Source organism: Gordionus sp. m RMFG-2023, chromosome 3, assembly GCF_954871325.1.
Source record: "Gordionus sp. m RMFG-2023 chromosome 3, tfGorSpeb1-WG-v2, whole genome shotgun sequence".
Taxonomy (NCBI): Eukaryota; Metazoa; Nematomorpha; class Gordioida; order Chordodea; family Parachordodidae; genus Gordionus; species Gordionus sp. m RMFG-2023.
Window position 1 is genome coordinate 30,541,614 of NC_088777.1, and position 24,326 is coordinate 30,565,939.

The 24,326-nt window shown below is 26.4% G+C and overlaps 1 protein-coding gene across 9 annotated transcripts in view; it reads right to left on the reverse strand.

Moving 5' to 3' along the window:
- LOC135927626 (PP2C-like domain-containing protein CG9801) overlaps nt 1–24,326 on the reverse strand; it is a 77,445-nt gene that overhangs the window by 45,026 nt on the left and 8,093 nt on the right. For 7 of the 9 annotated variants that reach the window (XR_010572126.1, XM_065463737.1, XM_065463738.1 and 4 more), the window contains exon 3: nt 15,203–15,732. Coding sequence is in view for 7 of the 9 variants with exons in the window: in XM_065463737.1 (XP_065319809.1) it covers nt 15,203–15,732 (530 nt within the window). In the remaining 2 variants the exon portion in view is untranslated. Of the gene's footprint in view, nt 1–15,202; nt 15,733–24,326 lie in introns of those variants that run through there. The other 2 variants (XM_065463739.1, XM_065463742.1) reach the window with 2 other exon arrangements.

The window sequence follows — 24,326 nt, forward strand, 5'->3', positions numbered from 1 at the left end:
TTTAACGTTCTTTCTATTTTAATACTTTTTATTTTAATTTATTTGAAAAATTTAATATTAATTAGAATTTTTTAAAAAAGTATTATATATTTTTTAATCGGCTGTATTTCCTTTTCACATTTCAATTTTTTTAACACGCCATTATTATAATTTATTAATTTGAATTTTATTGTTTATATTTTAATTTAATAGATGTAGCGGAGATATTTTTTCAAAAGTATTTAATTGTTTTTTGTTATCAATTTTTCTTAAATCTTTGATCTTTTTAAATTTTCCTTCTTATTTTATTTTAACTATTTGCGAACTTAGATCATTTTTAATCTTTATTTTTCTTTCCTTCTATTCATTTTTGATCATTCTTATTTTTGTTTTGCCTGTTTAAAAATAATTTCTTTATTTTACCTGTCATTTTTCTATAATTCTTCATTTTTAAACATTCATTTCTTTTATTTTCACCTTACATAGCAATTTTTTAACTTTTATGATTTTTTTCTCTTCATATTTTATTTTACTTTCTTTTTGGAGATAAAATTTTTTTATTTCTTTGCCTCACAAAACTCTCATCTAGCAAAAAAATATTTTTTAGATTATAAATAACAAATACAAATGAATAAAAATTTAGTTTAAAAGATTTTTTATTGTGCACATAAATTAAAATTACTAAATATATACCTCATAAACATATTTTTTTTTAAATAATGGAAAATTTTAGAATAACTCCTCATCTAAATAAATATAAATTTCTAAATAACATCTCATAAGATAGGAAAATTTCTGATTCATCCATCATCAAATAAAGGTAAAATTTATTATTCATCCATTATTGAATAAAGGAGAAAACTGATTCCCCGTAACTTATATTTATGATAATGGGTTCTTAAAAGATCATAAAATATCTGTAATATAAGGCATGGTCACAACAGGCATATTTTTTTTATTATTAATCATTGATTTATTCGTCCATATATAGACTTCACGATGGCTTTCTTTATTTCCTTGTTGTTCTAGTTTGTAATAGTTATTGTTAATATTTAATTTAATAATTTAAAATGTCAATCAAAAAAAATCATTTTTATTTTATTTTGTTAAAAAATCCCTTATGTGTTTTATGATATAAATTATGGGAACATATTTTCTTCGATTAACAAAACAAGATATATTTTTTCGTTTTGAGTTTTGTTTTTATTGATAAAAGATCGTCATTATTTTTATATTTAAAGAATATGTAATTTTTTTATATAGGATAATAGATCATGATTAATTTTTTTATGAAAACATTAATTTTTCTGGATTAGGTGAATTAATTTTTTTGATATAATTAATTTGTTTTATTGGATTAATTTTTTTTGCAATCAATTATTTTATATAAATTAAATAAAGATATTTAGCTATGAAAATAGTGTATGTTTCAAGGGTTTAAGTTTAAATCTTTTACTTACTATTAATTAACTTTCTTTAAAAAATATTAAGCTTTGAAAATAGTGTATGTTTCAAGGGTTTAAGTTTAAATATTTTACATACCATTAATTAATTAACTTTTGTAACATCTTTGATATTTTATATTGGTGCCGTGACCTGGATATGAACCTGGAGATTCAAGAGTTATTCGTTATAAAAGGGTAAAAACCATTTTTTTCATATAATTTTGAATTTTAGTGTGAAACCACAACGCAAGTACTATCCATAAATATTTTTGATTAATTAATTTTAAAATTTGATAAAATTCTAGATTACTTAGTTTTTATAAAGTAAAATTTTTTTTAAAATATTTTGAAATTTTCAAATATACGCTAATACATTTTTAAGGTAATGAAATGGGTTATGTTTGATTTTGACGCTAAGCCCAGCTTGTTTGATAAACTTTCGGAGTATCCGAGTATCACTTATCAAATGTTGTATAAAACTATTGATAAATTTGATTTTAATAATTTATTAGTGACAATATTATTATTGGTCATAATATATGAATTATTTGTTTTAGTAGAATTTTTAATAAAGAAGTGTATCTTTGTAGTGACAAAGATATATATTGGTTTGAAAAAAGACACTGTGGTGTCAAATAATTCTTGTAATTTTCAAGAAGGTGTGGAGAGATCAGTGGTGGTCCTCCAAGAATTAAAAGAAATAAATGAATCAATTAAAGAGATATATAGTGATATATCTAAATTGATTAATATGAGTAATCAGATTGATAAAAGACTATTTAAAGAAAAATAGTTTCAAATGGAAAAACACTCTTTCCAAAAACTGTTGGAGAAATGATTTATAATCGGTGCGGTTACAAGGGTCATTTTTCTAAAACGTGTGTAGTAAAAGAACAGAATTTAAAATGAGTTTCCCATTACCAAATTCTAGTGTAGAAAATTACCAATGTGAGGAAAATTTCGGGTCTAGATAAAAATAAAGTTAACTCAGTGCAATCAAATCATGATGGTCCCTTTGTGTTTTAAATGTAACAGAACGGGTGTGGCCATAAACTGTACGGAGAATTGACTGGGTAGGATACCTAGAAGTCTAAATTTTAATAAATTGTATAATAAGGCTGAAATGAGCTATGATTCTCATAAAAGCCGTGATGTTAATGGAAAGTTTTGTTTTCATGATGATAAAATTAAAAGTATTAAAGGTAGTAATAATTTTAGATGGGATATCCTAAGGATATTGTTAAATATTCTGATAAAAAGGATGTTAATAATTTCAAAATATCCTGGTGATATTCCCAAAGAATATAGGAATATTATTAGAGAACCGCTAAATTTCGAGTTGAATTTATGTTCAAATGTGAATTCTAATGAAACTGATGTTTCAAATGAATTAAATATTGATCAGTCAATTAAAACATATGAGATTGTAATGACTGAGAGATTAGTTGAACCTTGTCCTTGTCCGAGAGTTACCGTAAGAATTGACTCGAAGGAAATTGACATGTTGTTCGACACTGGTGCAAGCATTTTTATAATGTCTTGTGAAAATTTTTATAAATATGGTTTGATTATAAAGGAAAATATGTGTCTAAAACAATTTGATGGTTCGAAAATTGAAGTTTTGGGTAAAACTCAATGGGATGCGGTTTTCCCTGATACTACCATAAGTTTAGATTTATGGATAGTAAAGAAAAAAGTGGAAACTATTATGGGGTGGGATTGGATTACAAAAATTGGACCCTATAATAATTATTGGGATTTTTTTATTATTGATAGCAAATTGGCTAGAGATAAAGCTGAAAGAAAATTAATCGCTGATAGCTTTCGAAATGAACTTCAAAAAAGGGAGATGTTTGAATTATTGAACGATGAAAACAGACTTGTCGTTAATAATAATTTTATTGAATATCCCAAAAAAGTTAGAGTAGAATCAAATAACTCTGACATAAATATTGAAATTAATAAAAGTCAATTGATAAATTGTGAAACCATTGAATTAAATAAAATTAATAGTGCTATATCTATTTTAGTTAAAAAATATAGTATAATTTTTGAAGAAAACTTAGGACGTTTAAATGATTATCAAGTAGACGTTAAACTTAAAGAGGGTTTTTCACCCATCTTTTTGGCTTGCCGAAGAGTTCTTTTTGAGTGGAAAAGGGAAATTGATGAGGAATTAGATCAATGGGTTACAGATGGCATCATTATACCAATTGACTATAGTGAATGGGCCACCCCATTAGTTCCTGTTAAAAAAATCAAACGGAAAGTTAAGGCTATGTGCTGATTTCCGTGTAACCCTAAATAGATGGGTAGTGGAAGTAAAATATCCATTGCCTAGAATTGAGGAAATTTTGGCCAATTTAAAAGGTGCCAAATATTTTTCCAAAGTTGATTTTTCTTCTGCGTATTTGCAATTACCTTTAAAAGAAGAAATTCAAAAATTGTTTACAATAACGACTCCTAAAGGTTTATTTGACTTTTGCAGGTTACCATTTGGATTAAGTGTGTCAGCGCCGATATTTCAGCGTACCATGGCCTCAGTTTTCCAAGGCCTTGAAGGAGTTTATTATTATATGGATGATGTGTTGGTTACTGGTATAACACCGGAGCAACATAATCAACGTTTGGAAGAGATTTTCAAGCGAATTAGTGATAAAGGTCTAAGGGCCAGTAAAGAAAAAAGTGCCCTTGGGGTAACAGAAGTTACCTATTTAGGACATGGAGGTGAAACCTCTTGAGAAAAATTTAAAAAATATAACAAATATGAATCCTCCAAACAATAAAGCGGAGTTACAATCATTTTTGGGTATGATAAATTATTATCATCGTTTCGTGGAGAATTTTGCAGAAGTGGCATCTCCATTGTATGACCTATTAAAAAAAGGCGTTCATTTTGAGTGGAAAATGGAACAAAAAAGGCCTTTGATATTTTAAAAGAAAAAATTGGTGAGGAACCGATTTTAGTTTATTTTAACAATGATTTGGAAATAATCTTGGCAGTGGATGCATCTAACAAGGGAGTTGGAGGGGCATTATTGCATTTAGTTGAGAGTATGGAAAGACCCATTATATTTTCCTCAAGAGTTTAGACGTGGAAACAAGGTATTATGTAATTGAACAGGAGGCCTTGGCTGTTATTTTTGGTTTAACAAAGTGTTGGGAATATCTGATTGGAAAAAAATTTGTGATTTTTACAGATCACAAGCCGTTAATCCATCTATTTAAGAAGGATAATCGGGAGTTAATGCTATCGTCCGGGATACAACGTTGGTTGTTGTTGGTGGGCAGCTTTAACGTGGAGATTAAATATCGTCGAGGCAAAGAAAATTGTTTGCCAGATATTTTATCCAGGTTGGGATCCAGTGAGGAAGATCTTGACTTTAACAAAAATATAACAATGAATAAAGAAAAATCATTAATTTGTGCTTTATCACATATGTTAAAGGGTGGTCCTACTAATTGGGAGGACCTGAAACTCAATACTTTAAAAGATAAGGAATTGAATCGAATCAAATTATTTTTAACAGGGAAAAACCCTGGGGAAATAATTGTAAATTGTATAAGAAAATTGAAAAGGAATTATCCGTGGTGGATGATTGTCTTATGAGAGGCAATAGAGCCGTAATTCCTTCTAAATTACGGGGTAAAATCATTGATCTATTACATGCCGGACATTAGGGTCGGGATAAAATGAAATCTTGGGCTCGTGAATATGTATGGTGGCCGGGTATGAGTAATGATATTGAAAATTGCAAGGAAATGTGTTACATGTAATACCTGTGCCTCTATGCCCCGTATAGAAGTACGGCAATTTTGGCCTAAATCAAAGAAACCTTGGGAACGTATCCATATTGATTTCTTTGATCTTGATAAAAAACATATTTTTTAGTGGTAGATTCGTATTTTAAGTGGATAGAATATGCAGAAGTACATGGATATACCACAAAAATTGTTAAAAAATTAAGAGAATTATATGCCCGGTTCGGGTTACCTAATACAATAGTATCTGATGGAGGTCCAGCCTTCATCAGTGAGGATTTTAAACTGTTTTGTGTTGAGTCACAGACAAAACACATTCTTGCTCCACCATATCATCCCAGCTCTAATGGACAAGCTGAGAGGATGGTAGCCATTGTTAAAAATTGGATTAAAAAGGCTGGAACCCATAAAGATGAGGTTTACATGTCTCAATTATATTACCTCAATTCTCGAAATAAAGAGGGAATAACACCTGTAGAATTATTCTTAAGGAGAAGAAAAGTGTCCTTAGATTGTTTAAAGCAAAAAGTTAATATGAATATTTTACCCTTAGATAATATACCTTTAAGTTTCCAGTGTGGACCAGATTGTTTGATAGTAAACATAAAAAATGGGGAAAGGGGACAAATATTAAAAAATTGTGGACACAAATTAAGTCAGATAACTCTAGATAGTGTTATAATGGTAAGACACAACGATCACTTAAGGATTCGTGATTAGACTCCATTTTGTGTACAAAAAAATAAAAAATATATAGAGATTAAAGGGAGCATATAATTCCCCTAACGATGGTATTCTTAAACCCTTATATATATATAATGATTTGATAAGTATTATTGTAAGAGGGTATTCTTAAACCCTTATATACCAATATATATATAGAAAATTACCGGTTATGTTAACAAGGGTATTCTTAAACCCCTATATATATAGAAAATGATTTGAGAAGTATTATTGTAACGAAGGTATTCTTAAACCTTTATATATAGGTAAAATATTCTGATACTGGGTATCCTTAAACCCTATTATTTAAGTATTGGTGTTTGGAATTAATAATACCCCATTTTTTATCTGGGAAATTGATGTGGTTTGATGAGTATCAAATCAAAAGGATATCAAAAATTTAATAAAAATATGTGGGGTTAAAAGATTTTTTCTATACCACTGATAATAAAATGACGGTTTATGGTATGGATAAAAGAGAAGATTTGAAATATAATTTTGTTATTTGTTAAAAATATAAAAAAAATGTAAATTGTGTTTACCACGGATAAAATGACAATTTTTATTGTTTATGATTGTAGATAAAAAAAAATTTTTGTTAGTACAAAGAGACATTGTTGTTGAACAATGTGTAAAATTTATTTTTTTTAAAATATGTAAAAAAATAAAATTAATAAAAACTTTCTCAAGAATCGGTCAATGGTTATGGGTCAAGGAAACAAAATGGGATGTCTGATGAACAAAAGAAGGACTGATATCCTGATAAAAAAAATGGAACAAGATAAGCCAGATGAAAGGAAAAATGCAACAAACCTAAATACCCAAAGATCAACCTAAGATATGGATCAAGATCAGAAAACCTACATTTCTCCCATTGACCAACAAATTCAGGCCTGGGAAAAATTGATACTCGATGGCGAAGACGAAGAACCGGGTACATCAAATATCCAAAATTAAAGAAAGTCTTTTAATTATTTTGTTAATATGAATATTATAATAATTATTATTAGTATTTGAATATTTAAATTTCATTAGGGAATGTCTGTTCTAGTTTGTAATAGTTATTGTTGATCATAGGCGTAGCCAGGATTTTCATAAGGGGGGAGGAAATTAAAAAATTACTGGGGGCTTAGCCCCCAGACCCTAAAGCCTGGAGCAAATATGAAATATATTTTTATTAGTTTATATAAAATAAAAATATAATAAATTACTTGTATTGTATATACCTTAATATAAAAGCATGGTAATAATTTATTCCAAACAATTATAAGAAATTTATTTATAAAAAGTAAGTAGACATATAGTTGATTTTACTCTATTATATAGAGTTAGTTATAAAATACTAGGCAAAATTCCACTTTTACAGACATATTTGACAATTAGAGAATATATTACAATTAATAATTTAACAAATTTTACTAATCAATGTTCTTGATATTAAATATAGCAATAATTTGCATTCAAACGCCATCTATTTATTTTAAGTAAAAATGATATTTAAATTTAATCTTCATATTATTTATCCCACAATGTCTTTAAAAGATATTTTCTGATGTCCTTATCAATATTTTATAGTTTTCTGTAAAATATATAATTCGCTATATTGGTAAAAATTACTTGATTGTCATTTGATAATTAGATATACTGTAAATCTACGACATATAATATTCCACTGTTTGTATTGTGCTTTAATATTTTTTAATTTATGACTTAATTTTATCAATAGTTTTATAATTATATTTAACTTTTATTAAGATAAATAAATTAAAATTACTCACTTTATAAAAAATTATATTTGATATATTATATTATTTAGTAATTTTATGGATCTATTATTAATAATTATAATACATTTCACTTCTATCTTAAGACTTATTTTTGGCTTATATTCCATTTATTAAAAAACATTTTTGGTTCATTTTACATATTTATAAATATATTTTCCCAAAAATCTATAAATTATGATGAATAGTTTTAAAAAAAAAATCAACTTTTACATTCTTTCTTTTAAATTATTATTTAAGATATATGCATACATATTTGAGGGTCAGGGAGTGGGGGGAGGACTAAGGCGGATATTTTTTTATTAGCTAAAAATGATTTTTACAAAAAGTGTTAAATTTCTGGGGGGGGGGGGGGGGGATTTCCCCTTGCCCCCCCCTGGCTACGCCTATGTTGTTGATATTTAATTTAATAATTAAAAATGTCAATTAAAAAAAATCATTTTTATTTTTTTGTTAAAAAATCCCTTATGTGTTTTATGATATAAATTATGGGAACATATTTTCTTCGATTATCAAGATATATTTTTTCGTTTTGAGTTTGTTTTTATTGATAAAAGATCGTCATTATTTATATATTTGAAGAATATGTAATTATTTTATATATGATGATAATAGATCATCATTAATTTTTTTACGAAAATATTAATTTTTCTGGATTATGTGAATTAATTTTTTTTGATATAATTAATTTGTTTTATTGGATTAATTTTTTTGCAATCAATTTTTTTATATAAATTGAATAAAGATATTTAGCTTTGAAAATAGTGTATGTTTCAAGGGTTTAAGTTTAAATATTTTACTTACCATTAATTAACTAACTTTTGTAACATCTTTGATATTTTATACTTGTATCCAACAATTTCTTTTGAAATGGATGAAGCATTAAAATCGTACCTTTTTTCAATTAACAATTCATTAATTATCGGAAATTTTTTTTCAAATGTTTTAAATAAGGCATATTTTTTGTTTGCCCATTCCTTTAGGTCAAATTAAGTCAGCTGAGAAATAAAATAATTCAGTTGAAATTAGAGGGGCCTTGATTTATTCATCAAGCCCAGCCCAGGTCAGCAGTAAAAAATAATTTATAGGCCCAGTCCATGTTTATAAAAAAAATCTAAGCCCAAGTAGTAATCTGCATCGGGTCTAATTTTTCAAGCCCGGCCCGAACCTGAAATTTTTTTAAAAAGTTTTGCAGCCCGGCCCGAACCGGAAATTTTTTTAAAAAAAATTCACCGACCTGACCCGGCCCAAATTTATTTAAATATAGAAAATAATTTTTATAATTACTCAAAAAAAATGACATATGTTATATGTCGTTTAGTTTCAATAAAAAAAATCAAATATTTTTATTTTACATAAAAAAATTCAATATAAAATTAATAAATTTAGATATATTTAAAAAAAATTTCCAAATTTGACCCGGCCCGAATTTTTTTAAAAATATTAAGCCCGGCCCGAACCCGATTATTTTAAATAAAATTAGGCCCGAGCCCAGCTCGAAGCCCGTTCGGGCCGGGTACGGGCCTTACTTTGCAGATCTCTAAGCCCAAGGCCCATCATAAGTTTTAAAGATTTTTCCCAATCCCAAATCCAAAAATTCAATTTGTTTTTAATAAAAATAAACAATATTTCAGTGTATTTAGGCAATCAATTTGTTTGCAATACTAAAATTTATTATTGTTAGAAGAAAAACAAATGCAATATATATTTAAGTTAGTAATAGTTTAAATAAGCTAAAATTTAAATGTAAATATTTTAGGCTAAATTTTTTTTATCAATAACCCAGGCCTGGCCCAGGGATGTAATGAAAGATTTATTGAATACATAGACATAGAATTTTATATTATGCTCTTTAGTCAGAACCTCTAGAAGAATTGGAATGTTTCAAATGGAAGGAAATTAAAAATGTTCCCAAGTAATCAGATTTAGAAAAATCTATAGATTTTAAAAAAAATAAAAATGTTTCTTTAAATGAGTCAAAGTTGTTCAACCAATTTTGCAACTTTAAATTGTTTATTACAAATAAAATCAGATGTGTTGAATATGAACCTGTTCTTTACCAAAAATGGGTCTAATTTCTTTACCTATCCCAATACTTCAACAATGTAGGGAATTGCTATTATAGCAATCTATTTTTTTTTTCTAATCAGCTCATAATGCCAACGTTGAAAGAATTTTTTCCTTAATCAATAGTCAAATGATAGGAATAGATTATCCGTATTCATTCAAGATTTCTAATCTTTAGAGAAAAGGCTTATGGAAAATATGGAATAAAAAAATATGATTTGTGAGTTATAATTTTTCACATCCAGAAGCAATGATTTTTGCCCTCTCACTTCGTATAAAATCTACATTCGTCATAAAATTATTTAAATGCTTTTAAAACCTTCCTAAATACTCTAGAAAGAGTTACCATCATAGATTCGAATCAATTATGGGGGCTAACCTGATTATCTCACAAACACTGTAGTGGTATTTACCCCATTGCAATTGGCTATTTAGAAGATTATTAGCAAAAATAATTGCCATGGGTCAAAACGCAAGGTCTAAACTTATTAGGTAAACTTATTAATTAGGATTTGGTGTTAAGGGAGACACATGCCATTTTTTGTATTATATCCAAAATCCTCCTAACATGACTATTATCAAAGTAGATCTTAAAAATGCTTTCAATAACAATTTCGTGAACATTTCTTAAATAGTTTTTATCCCAAATTTCCTGATTATTTAAAATTCCTAGAGACATACTGTGACAATTGTTGTAATCATAGAAATAATATATATATATATATTTATATTAAAAAATTAGAAATGTCAATCATTATATTGAAAACATCTAATAAATAAAATGCGATTATTGTTATTTTGGTGGTTATTTTATTGGTGACCGTGGTTAACAGGATTTGAATTTTAATTGGGAAAAATATTTGAAAAGAGAAAAGATTCTAAAGGAAACTATTCTTATCAGAATAAAAGAAATTTTGTTTTAATATATATTTATAAACAACGCAATTGTAATGGTAAAATTTTATTTTAAATATTTAAATAAGAACATGGTTTATTTTTTTATTAGTGATAGGAATTCTACTTTTTATAAGATGCAAATTTATAAGAATAATATTTTTAAAATCTTTAATTCGAGTTTTGATAAATTGGATGTGACCAATTGTGTGGTTACAGCTTTAATTTTTTTCATCTTATATATATCAATGATTTTTATTATACAATTAATTAAGAAGAAATATTTTACGAATAAAGTGAGTAAGTTAGATGATTCAAATGTTGTGGGTGTAATTTCTATGACATTGCTAAGTCTTTAAATTTTTCTGAAGGTATAAAAAATATTTTAAATTGGATTTTACTTGAACTTAGAAATTTAAATATTCAAAAAATAAATAATTCCAGTGGGAATGAGGAGTCAAATACTAGTGAAGTACCTCTTATTGGTAAAAGTATTATGATGTCGAAAGATATAAATGATAGTTTAAATTCATTTATGAGTGAAATTAAAAAGCAAATATCTGAAATTGTGATAGTTAAACCTGTGGAGGTTAGAGGTCTGTAAATAACAACATTTTCAGGCTCAAGGGAATTTATTTAATGCCCATCCCAAGTTTTGCTTGGTCTAATTTCAATATTTTACTAATGCCTGACCTTTTTTATATACATATATATTTGCTGAATTCTGATATTTTATAGAAGTGATAATTCATAAAGTATAGTGTTTTTAATTTGACAACTCCCCAATATTATAAATAGTGTTTATTTTATTTTGGTGTTCAGCAATATATATTTTGGTATAAGCCTTATGATTAATATACAAAATCCTCACCTTAGCACGATTAAATAATATTTGAGTTCATAAATAAACAAAATTACAGAAATTATAAAATTAATAAAAACGTGTCCTCGTCGGTCTAGAATTGGAGTGCTCCACTTGCGCAAATGTTTAAAATGAGAAAATCAACATTAAAGTTTAAAATAAAACATATGAAAAAGTTATTGATCAATTAAGACAATTTGGCAAAAATTAATATCTTTTAATCTATTTTTATTTTTATATATATTAGTATAAATAAGTTATTATCCACTTCTAATTCAAAAATTTTGAATGTTTAAAATGAGAAAATCAACATTAAAGTTTAAATAAAATATAGGGAATTATTGATCAATTTTGACAATAACTGGCAAAAATTAATATTTTTTAAACTAGTTTTTATTTTTATATATATTGGGTGTAAATAAGTTATTACCCTTCTAACTCAAAAATTTTGAAAATGTCGAGTGAAGCACTCCAATTCTAAACCGACGAATGTTTACATTGAAGGTAGTAAATATATATACTACATTAACATTTTTTATAAAATAAAAGAAAATGATTCATCTATCATCAAATAAGGTGAAAATTCTAATTCCCTATCATATAAAAACAAATATTTATTTATATAAAGAAATTCATGATAAAATATGAATAAAAATTGCCCTTTTAATATGTTCAGAAATTTAAAGATTGTAACAGATATATAATTTTATAAAATGCAAATATTTATTAGATAGTGGGAATATTTATAATGGAAGGCACGAAGCATTCCTTGTAAAATGTTTACCAGAGTTTTGACTAAGATTGAAGCATCTTCTCAATTAGATCCATAAATCACAATTTCTGATGAAAAATGAGAAAGAATGTTAAAAAAAATAACAAAAAATAGTGGTTATATTTCTTAGTTTGAAATTTCTATTTATTTATCTAGATAAAATTTGTTAAAAATTATACTTTTGAAAAATGAATATTTCACCTGCAGCTAACTTGTCATTTTTTGCAGTAGGAAGAAAAATTGGCAAGATTTATGAATGACAAATTATTAATTTCATATCATTTTGAGATCCAATGTGAAATATTTATAAATAAAAAATAGTGTTGTACGAAGTTCGTTTTTTTGAAAAAAGGTGATGAACGGCGTTCCTTTTTTTGACGAACTTTGAACGTGAACGCGTTCCTTTTCTTTGATGAACGCGTTCAATTTTACGTTCGTTCAATTTTAAAAAACACTTTTTATTTTTATTTATTTGAAAAATTAATATTAATCCGCATTTTTTAACAAAAAAGTTTTATATTTTTATTTATTTGAAAAATTAACATTTAATCCAATTTTTTAACAAAAAAGTCTTATATTTTTTAATCAGCTGTTTTTACTTTTTCCTCTTTCATATTGCAATTAACGTACCATAACGTGCTACTGCTAGAGAAGATAAGATTAAAGTTTATTAATTTGAATATTTTATATTTTAATTTAATAGATTAGCATTTGCATGGATATAAATATTTCATCATCAGATTCTGAAAATCAAAATTCAATATTAGATGAATTAGAATTACCATGGCCCAAATATCAAAAATATTTCACTGTTTTAAAATCAATTCCGAGATATCTTTTTATTTTGACGAGGAAGAAGAGGGCAGATTGGAGGATGATAACATAGCTCAATTTTTTGAAACAATGGATAAAACATTAAATGTTTTTAATAAATTCCCCCTTTTAAAAGAATTGTTTATCAAGTATAACACCGCAATCCCTTCATCTGCCCCTGTTGAGCGAGTTTTTAGTATAGCTAACGCTGTATTAACTGCCAAGCGTTCATGCCTATCAGATGAAAATTTTGAAAAGCAATTATAATTAAAAATTAATAAGAAAATTTTTTTATAAATTTATTTTTTTATCGCTCTATTATATTGTATTTATAATTATATTATCAAAATAAAACTATTATTTTTTATCATGGCTAATATATTGTTTTGAAAAATATAAGGCATTTATTTATATTAAATTAAATTTAAAAAAAAATTTATCATAAAATTTTGAACGCATGAACGCGTTCATGAACTTAAACGCGTTCCTTTTTTTGAATTTGAACGTGAACGCGTTCGATTTTTGTCAATGAACGTTGAACGCGTTCGATTTTTTTAAAAATGTTTACAGCACTAATAAAAAATCATCTGTAACATAAATTACCAATATCTTAACATCTTCTGATAAGGCATCTTGGGTTGAGTATGTAAAATCATCGCCATTAAATAAGATATATAATCTGTAAATCACATGATAGAATTACTATTGACTTAAAATTGCTATGATGATTATCATTGGACGAATAATTTTTAAAAGAATACTATTGGCTAAATTTGATTGACGTTTTTTGAGGATTATATATATAGAAGATAGATGCAATTTAAATAAAATTTTTTTTTATATATTTAAAAATATTTCCAAGGCCCGATTCAGCCCGAATTTTTTTTTAAAATATTAGGCCCGACCTAGCCAAACTCCAATTTTTTTTAAAAAAAATAGGCCGGATTCGGGCCGGGTCTAATTTTGTAATGTAAATTAGTAAAATATAAATATTTATCTTTGAAAAATTTATACAAGTATTCAATAAGCAAGTCTTTTAAAATAAAATTTTTTTTCAAAAAATAAAATCATGAAAATATGGCAGTAACAAGGAAAAAAAACTATAATTTAATTTTACTTACATTTTTTCGTAAAACATTTAAAGCTAAAATTTATTAATTTTATTAATATCTAGAATTTTAAAAAATTAATTAATTTTCGTAAATTCGAAAAAATGATTTAGATCTTATTTTATTTTTACATTTAAAAATAGCTTATTTCTCTTCTTTCGTTAAAATTAATTAATTAAATATTTTATATTTAGGCCACAACCTTATATCAAAAAATTGGATTTAAATTTTAAAAAATTCTAAATCGTGACTTTTATAGCGTTCCAAGGGACCTTTAATATTTTTTAGGTATTTATTTCATGCCTTTTTTAAAAAAAATCTCATCGATTTGTAAAGGATATTAAATTATAAATAAATAATTTAAAAAGAAAAAAAGGTCACCTAACTAAATTAAAGGGAAGGTAAAATTAGAGTAGAATAATTAAAAAATAATTGCAATGGGATTAAATATATTAAATAATCAAGTAATGATAATGTTTAAATATTAGAAAAATACTTAATTATATTATGGAAAATGTTTGAATGATATGTTGAACCGAGCGGCTACCCGAAATAAACTGTTACAAATTCCCGAACCGTTGTATAAATTTATATGAGGTTATGATATTTTAAGTTATGTTAATTTTTATTCATGTTTTATAATAAAATAAAAAATTGAAACTATTACCTTTAATCTTTGTTTGAGGTTTTAATTTTTAATTAATTTTTTAATATAATTTTGATTTTTATTTCTAAATTTTAAAAATATTTTTTAGATTATTATAAACCAATAATTAATAAAATATATGATTAATCTAAAAAATCAAAAATTTTATAAAAACAGTAACAAAGCGAAAAGAACCGTATAAACAGATTAAATTTGTTCAAAAATAACTAAATGAAAAGAAACCTTTTAAAATTTTAAACTAAAAATCAGATAGGAGTGAAACCGTTCTACCTATCGGTTCAAAACCTGATCAAAATTATTATATTTATTTAAGAATCGCATATACCCAGCTTGTCGCAAATGTGTTGTTTGGTGTCAGGTGAAAAATGATTTGAAACGGGTTCATCAATATATCGAATACTATCTAAGATCTCGATTCTATTATAATCCGTCGTTCCTTCATCGTTGGCATAACTAGCTGATCTTTTGAATTCCTTGTTGCCAAATTTATAACTCCCTTCATCTATAACAGAGTTGACCGATGGTATGTTTTTATATGAAGAGTCTTCCGTAGCAATGCGATGATGACGAAGGAGATCATGATTATTGTCAACAACATCTGGTATTAGGCAGCAGTTTAAGCCTCTTAGATGTTCTGTACGAAAGTTTGAGTGGGAAAATTCATTTATAGGAGGCAACAAGTTAAGGTGCCACTTATGCGCAAAAGAAGTTTGATCCGTTAATGAGTCAGTATTTTCGATGTAAATACTTTGGGTAACTGAGTTTGGGATGCACAAAGGCAATTCTACCTTTTCCATACATTTGATAGTTCGGCCGGAATGAAGGAAACATATTGTATTAGTATAACCTATTTTCCTAAAAAATAATTTCTAATGTTTAATCTGCATTTGATTAGAAATTGAGTGTTAATACCCCACCTCCCCCACTCTCTTAAAGAAATAAAAAAATGTATAACTTGAAATTTTCAAAAAGACAGGCTATCATAATAATTTGTTCCAATTATTTAATGTTTAAAACTTCTTGGTGAATTATTGACTTAGCATTCTCCTTTTTTAAATTTTTTTTATATATTTGTTCATTTATTAATATATTTTTCAAGTTCTAAATAATTATTAATTAGTTTAATGAGCTTTAGACTTTGAAGACCGGTTTAACCTTTCACCTTTAATACTTATGTGAAAAAATGATGTAACGCTCTAAAATTGGGGATAATTATAACTTATACCAACAAAAAATTTTAAAAATTATTTTTTAGTGGGTATAAATTGATTTCTCAATCAAAGTCTATAGCGAATGAACCAGAGATATTCGTTAATTTTATTTGTATTATATTATAAATAACCATGATAATGTCAATCCAAACAACAGGCGCGTACGCAGGAATTTGGTCTGGGGGGGGGGGGATAATAAAATTTTTTAAGGAATATTATTGTTTTTTAAAAATATCAAGCATAAATTTAATTAGAATTAATAACTATTTTCTAATAGACAATTTTGAATTAATGTGAATTATAAAAAAATTATATGTATAAACCGTCATATAAAAAACTATAAAATAAATGTGAATTAAAAAATATTAAATGGATATAACTGGCGGTATAGAAAAACTATATAATAAGTGTGAATTATAAATATAAAGTGAATATAACCACTATATGAATCGCTTAAATGACCCAAAATAGAAATTTAAATTTTTTGAGCCTTTAAAATTTTTATAAATAAAATATTTTGATGTTGGAAAAATAAATTAATACACAAAATGTTTATAAGGAATAATTGTATTTTGTAAGTTATATATATACATGTAAAATCCAATCTTAGTTGGGATTGAGCTAATATTTCAATTATCTCATCCTTGCTTGTCGTCAAATGCCTATGAATATTCAAAAGATCCATACCTTTCAATCTACTTTCATAAGTTGTACTTCTTGGTATGTTTTTCAGAGACCTGCAGGCCCATTTTAATTTTTTTAATATACCCGGGCCGGGCCCAAAATTTTATTAAAAATCGGGACAGGGCGTGAAAATTTTTTTAAAAAAATATCCGGGCCGGGTTGTATATTTTAAAACAGCCTAAATTTAAAATCGTTATTTAGCAATAAAAATCAAAAAAATATATAATTTATTTTTTTTGAATCCGGGCCGGGCTTGAAATTTTTTTTTAAAAAAAGCCGGGGTGGGCCTGAAATTTTTTTAAAAAAACCCCGAACCTGGCAGTAAAAAAAATTTTAAAAAAATACGGGCCGTGCCAAATGGTATTTCTGCAGGGCTCTGTTATTCTTCTTAAAAAAAGTTCTCATTAGTTATTTTTACACTTACACCCCCCCCCCCCCGACCAAATCATATCCACCCAGACCAAGAATAAAGAGTTTCAGTCAAACCATATATAATTAGCTTTTATTTGATACCCATATCGATATTTTGTGTTGATAAAAATATTTCTGACCCCCCAAGGCCTAGACCTGCCCATTATGGGGGAGAGATTGGCCTCCAGTTGAATAGATCTTTTGATTAGCTATAGATTGATACCCTATATTAGACATATCTTATTTCATAAGGCCAAAAAAACAACATTGAAAATTAATGAATAACAATAAAATTAAAAAACGAAACGAAACGAAACGCGCGGAAAACGCTTTTAAAATATGATTCTTCTATATCATGGTTCAAACGTGATAATGCCGTAGAGTTCTTTATCCTTTAAAAAATTTAAATTTTAAAGGGATCCCTTTAAATCCCGTAAAGATCCCGGATAGTTATGATCCCTTTAAAAATTACGACATATGTATGATGAAAAAAAAGTAAAGAATTGTTTAAAAAATGGACCTAAATTTATCAATTAATTTTAAATTTACAAAAGAATTATTAAAAAATTAAGAAAAGATATAGTAAGAAAAATAAATTGAGAAAGGATACAAATAAAGTAAGGAAATCGCAAAAAGTTAGAAATAAAATAAGAAGGAATGACAAAAATAAATAAAAATTTAAGAACAATTGAAAAATTTATAATTTTTTTTAAAAAAAATTACGACTTTTCTTTTTTGATTGACATTTTTCCTTTTTTGTTTGGACCTTTTCCTTTTTTGATTGAACCTATTCCTTTTATGATTGATCCTTTTCCTTTTAAGATTGAAACTTTTCCTTTTTTGATTGGGACTTTTCCTTTTTTGAATGGGGAACCCTGTAAATCATAAATATGAAAAAGGGTTTTTATATTTTAATTTACTTTAAAATTTTTAAGGCAAGATGGTATTAGTATTAGTGCTTTTAAAACATTTTAAAAAATTGGGTTGGCTGAATAAAAAATTCTATGTAGTAGATCAGTATTAAAAACCTTTTAGGAAATAGTTTGAAATCGATAGGCCAATTTTCTTACTCCACGAGGGAAGGATAATATTTTAAATAGCTTTGTTTTAAACCGGATGAAAATCTTTGCGTGAAAAAACTGCATTACAAATATTTTAGGGGTAGTTTAAAGTTGATAGTACCAAGTTTATTTACACCAACTCCATGAGGAAAAACAAAAAATTTTAACAACTTATGGATACATGGAGGTTCTTTTGGAATTTATAAGTTCCATATGAATCAACAGGTGTATTGGGCAGGGGTATGAAAAAATATATGCCAAATTTGCGAATTTATGAAGCTCTAAACGTCTTTTCTTTAAAAGGTTAAGACACATCTTGCATAATTTTAAGTTGGCCTAATAAAAAATGGCATTTATGTTCTAAATCATCATTACAATCTTCATTTATTAAAAAATTTAGCTAATTTAGTTAGAAGATCAGTTGAACTCGAAGGCTTATAGACAATTAGAAATGTATCTTTTCGGTTTGGTTTATACAATGATATCGTGTTCAACTTCAAGAAGCTTGTTGAATTATGAATTACATTGAGGCAGTGTTTATAAATTAGAACAAAAATCAGAAATAATTTTTAACTTTTCAGTTTTGAATCTAGTATTGTCCCTAATATCTAATGTTGATATTTTTTTTAAAATAAGTTATCGTTATTAATCAGTTTGTACCTGAAACCAGAACCGGCGAAACCTGGACAAATATACAGCATCTCATGTAAAATTTATAGAGGAACTAGCATCGAAACCCAGGGATCCAAACCGAACCTGAACCGAACCGTTAAAAACCTGTATTTTTTATCGAACCTAAACCTCTAAAAAATTTCTAGCCGAACCTGAACCGAACCGCTAAAATGCCTCTGAACCGGTTCGAGTCTCATAATTTTATGCTTATAAAATAATGTGTAAGTTATTACTAGTAGTATATTGCAAATATTTTAATTATATTCAAATTGTTTTAAAAATTATTATCAATCACATTTGATTGATAAACGTCAGTCATAATTTTTATAAACTTTAGTGTATTGCCATTTTGCAATATTTTTTAAATATTTTAAGCTTATAAATTATAATGAAAAAAATTAAATCTAATATATAAATTATTTACATATAGTATTATAAATGACACATAAAATCTGATATCATACTGGCAATGCCAGCTACCCAAGTTAGTGTGGAAGGATGTTTTTCAACAATTAAATTTATATTATCTCCTTATAGATGTAATTTGAGTGAGACGAATTTTGAAAATATATTAATTGTGCAGCTTAATAAAAAAAATTTAAGTAATTGTTCATATTTAAATTAATCATTGATATATTTATTTGTTATATTTATAAATTAAATATTATTTTATAATGTGCAATTAATAAAAATGATGGTTTTTATTTTAATTATAAAATAAAAAAAAAATTTTCCTGATACATAATCCTAATGTAGGTTTGAATACAAATGTGTTCAAACCGGTTTTTAGAGGTTCGAACCGAACCTATATTTTTATTTTTTGCGAACCGAACCTGAACCTTAAACCATTATTTTTATCCGAACCTGAACCTGAACCGAACCGATATTCGTTTCGGTTTGGATCCCTGTCGAAACCAGAACCTATTTTAAAATTTCCAGGACCTTTCTAACAATCGTGCAAATAATTTATATGTATATTGCTTAAAACTTTACGTGATTCTTTTTAGAGAATTTATTTGCTGTAAATATTATTTTCTTATTATTTTAAAAAGTTTGGAACCAATCAGAACCTGGAACTATGTCAAATTTAAGAACCGGAACCACCATTTTTATAAAAACAGAACTGGAACCATTTTTAGTCCGGATTCCAAACTCTGTCATTAATTAACATAACAAAGTTTTGCTCTGTAATGGGAAATCTATGATCAAGTTCTTTCAGAATTTTTTTTTTAAGTGAAATAATCAGAAATATCAGATTGTTTCATTAGCAAAATTATTCTATTTTATTTCGTTTCGAAATAATAGGTAAATTTACATCTTTTTGAACAGAAAGGGATTCCACCAAATCTAAATGTAAAAAAGTAATTTCATCAAATAAATCCGATCTTCATCAAAGGTTTTCAGGATAGTTTCCCTATTTCATTTAGTCCAGTATTTCTCGGGTTCTTATTTGCCTCAATAATTTTATCTAGCCTAATAAGTATGTTGCACTTGCGAGTGTAGAAATTTAATTTTAATATTCTAACGTGAAATAGATGTTTCAATATATATTATCACCAATATCAAAATATTTACTAGTAAGGATCAGAATAGTCAATATGAGGATTGCTCTAATGTTCTCCTAAAACATAGGGAGGGGGGAGTGCGTTAAAAGAATGACATATATCTATTATACATTGTAAGGATACATGGTGTTTAGTTTGAATTTCACACTAAATCAGCTATTCCTGAATGCTGATATGATTTCATAATTTTATATTTAAATTTTTTTAGCATAAAAATAATATCCCTATATGTTACTTCTACTGATATTAGGGTCATCAGCTACGATTTTTATTATCTTACTTTTTAGATAAAATTCCTATAAATGTCTTAAATGTTTCTTCGTTTGCCACCCATCTTTTTATTTTAAATTTTAAATTCCTAATTTTACCTAGAACAGCATTAATAACTTTATTAACGGTTGTCTCATATAAAATTATTAGAGAAACCCTTCCCTCGGATTTTGATATATCGATATTTCAGTCTTCCTTATCTAAGTTTGCTCCTAAAATTTGCCTTCTCTAAATGGTGTCTGAGTATTTTATTATTCTTCGAAATAATTCGTATCATCTCAATGAAATTCGTATCATCTCAATGAAATTCCCATGATTTGAATTTTTTTAACAAGTAATTCATTATGATCTCATCATTTGGTTGGATACATTTTTTACCTAAAACCTTATCTAAAATATTTGTTTTGCACATGGATATTATGGTGAATCTGTCATTCTTTATTCAATATTTTAAAGCTAATTGAATTGTATTTCTATAAGGGTCATTCCATGTCAAATCAATCTCTTTACAACCCGAACATCTCAGATTTTGTTAAAATTTGGTATTAAAGTTAATAAAGTATTGTAATTGACGAATCCAAAATATTAGACTCTTAACTCTATTAAAACCGGAGATATAGGGCTTCAAAGTGGCTCGGCTTGGTCATTTTTCTAAAAAAATGATTTTTTAAAATTGGGATAACTTTTATATTATATGCACTATGCATATTTATTATGGCTCATTTTATAGCCCTAAGTAAACTCTTAAACGTATGTTAAATAAAATTAATTTTTAGTTTATATATTTTTCCTTAAATAGCGGTTAAAAATTTGTAATTAATTATTTTAAATGTTAGACTAATTTTTTTTTCTTCCAAATTTCAGATATTTTGTAAAGAGTACCAAGAACTGTTCATAAAAAAATTTCAGTGGGGCCAAGGAAAAATCTCATTTTCGAAAAATCCGCTAAATGGCGTAAGTAGTTTAAAATATCAATTTTAACAATATAAGTCAATCTAAGAAATTTTTTTTATTCCATAATAAAATATTTATCGAATAATTAATAGTAAGAGTATAATATATTATAAAATATTTAAAATAATTTTAATTAAATTTCCTTGAATTTTTATAGATAATAAAATTTATTAAGTAAGCATTAATTAAATTATCGATTTTTCAAATATTTTTTTTCCAATAATTTATCGATTTTTTTATCTGTTACTTTATCCTAAAATTTATAATTTTTAAAATTAATTAATTTATTAATATGTTTAGTACAAATCCATTAAATCTTCCAAATTACTATTCCATAAAAGGTTTAAGAAAAGTGACGCTTTGAATGACAATGTATCATAAAATTAACAAAGGAGAATAAATTTGTCCTTAGTGTCGCAAATTTTTATATAAAAAAGAAAAATAATAATCCAATTTTTAGAGGATAGCAACATCCCTACAACTTCAAATAATTTCTTAAACTCCACCGAGAAAATGATTATCCAATTAATAACGACAATGCGCTTTTAGAATCCTTAAATTCTACTTTAATCAAATGGGGCATTCCCCAATAAAAAAAAAAGAGAATAAGAGAAAAGGAATATCCCAAGAAAAAGCTCAGCAGAATTTCAACAGCAATTGGCAAAATTCTTCAACCAAAGATGAATACAAATGGTAGCGATGATTTGATAATTCATATAAAAAATAATTATCCAATATTGGATAAAACACAAAAATATCAATTATTAACGACATTACCTCCAAATTGGAGCATTAAAATTAAAAAACAATTTAACGCTTCGTTTTATATGATCCGTAATTCAAAATTCATTCTTGGTCAAAAGGGGACTTTCAACTCCTAATCGCAAGACAGGTAAAACCATAGATCAAAGCACAGTTGACGTTGTAAAAAGTTTCTATTTAAACGATGAATATAGTAGATTACTGCCCGGAAAAAATACTGCCTTTCTATAATTGAAAATGATGAAAGGATTAATGTTCAAAAACGGTTAATTCTTAATAATTTAAAAGAAATCTTTATACATTTTGAAGCTATCTACCCTTCTCTTAAAATCAGATTTTCAAAATTCGCCTCATTGCGCCCTACCAGATTCAAGTGGCACTAACTCGGTTTGTGTCTGCCTAATCAATCAGAATGTTAAGCAATTTAGCAACTTTAACAAAAAATTTTGAGATAAAGACTTACAAAGACATAATTCCAAAAATGATTTGCAATCCTCCCTGCCAACCTGTTATTTTGGCGAATGTCATGAATGTCCTGGGGACCAAGCATTAAGGGCTATATTAGAACATTTATTAATTGCACATGACATATACAGGATAACGTTCAAGCAATGGATATCTATAGATAGAACCAGTTTAGAGACTCTAACGCAAACAGCTGACGAATTTCTTAATTAGTTATTTGAAAAAATATTTATATTTATTCGCCATGCTTTTATTACTGAACAGCAAAATAGATTTCATCAGAATCTTAAAAACAGAGAAAGATCATTATTTGATTATCTGTGATTTTTCTGAAAATTACTCTTTTATACTTCAATATGAAGTTCAAAGTTATCACTGGGCCATTTCCCAGGTTACTCTACATCCATTTGGTATATATTATAAAGTAAATAATGTATTAAATCATATAAGTTAAGTGGCCATATCCGAGTCGCTGGAACATAACACTTGTTTATTTCATTTATTCCAAAAAAATGGATAAATTTTCTAAAAAATTACTTTTTATCTAAGCCAAAATACATCTATTATTATTCCGATGGGTCCGCGGCGCAATATAAAAATAGGAAAAATTTTATAAATTTGTGTTATCATCAAGTAGGCTTCGCCATCCCAGCAGAGTGCCATTTCCTACTGCCAATGGGCAAAATGTTTGCGATGGAATATGGAGAACCGTTAAATGCTTGACTGCGCGGGCCAGTTTACAACGTCCTTATGATAATCAAATAAAATCTCCCTATGAATACTTTAAATTCGCTGAGGAAAATATAAAAAATATTTATTTTTCCTATACATCCCATAAAGAATACCAAGATGAGCAAGAATTTTTAGAGGAACGATTTTCAAGAGCTTTTTCAATTCCTGGGACTCAAAAAATTCATGCAGTATATCCTGTTAATTTATCAAAATAAATACAAAAAAATATACCAATGCTATTGAAACCAAATTAGAAAAAATCCAAAATATAATAAGCGAAATATCAACTAAAGATATTAAAGGGTATGTTTACATGTTTATATGATAATTAATGGTGGGTAGTATACATTCAAGATATTATTAGAGATGCTAAAATAAAGTTAATTTTTTCCTCATCCAAAAGGACCTCCTTAGTCCTTTTATTATCAATCAATACCAGATATTCTAATTATCCCGAAAATGTTGTCAACCCCTTGAGAGCCACAGGAAGAACTTATACTTTAACTAATGATGAATCTAAAATGGCAATATACAAATTAAATTGAAAGAAATTTAATAAAAATTATTTTAAGCTTACTATTAATTATTCTATAAATATTTTATTATGGAATAAAAAAAAATTCTTAGATTGACTTATATTGTTAAAATTGATATTTTAAACT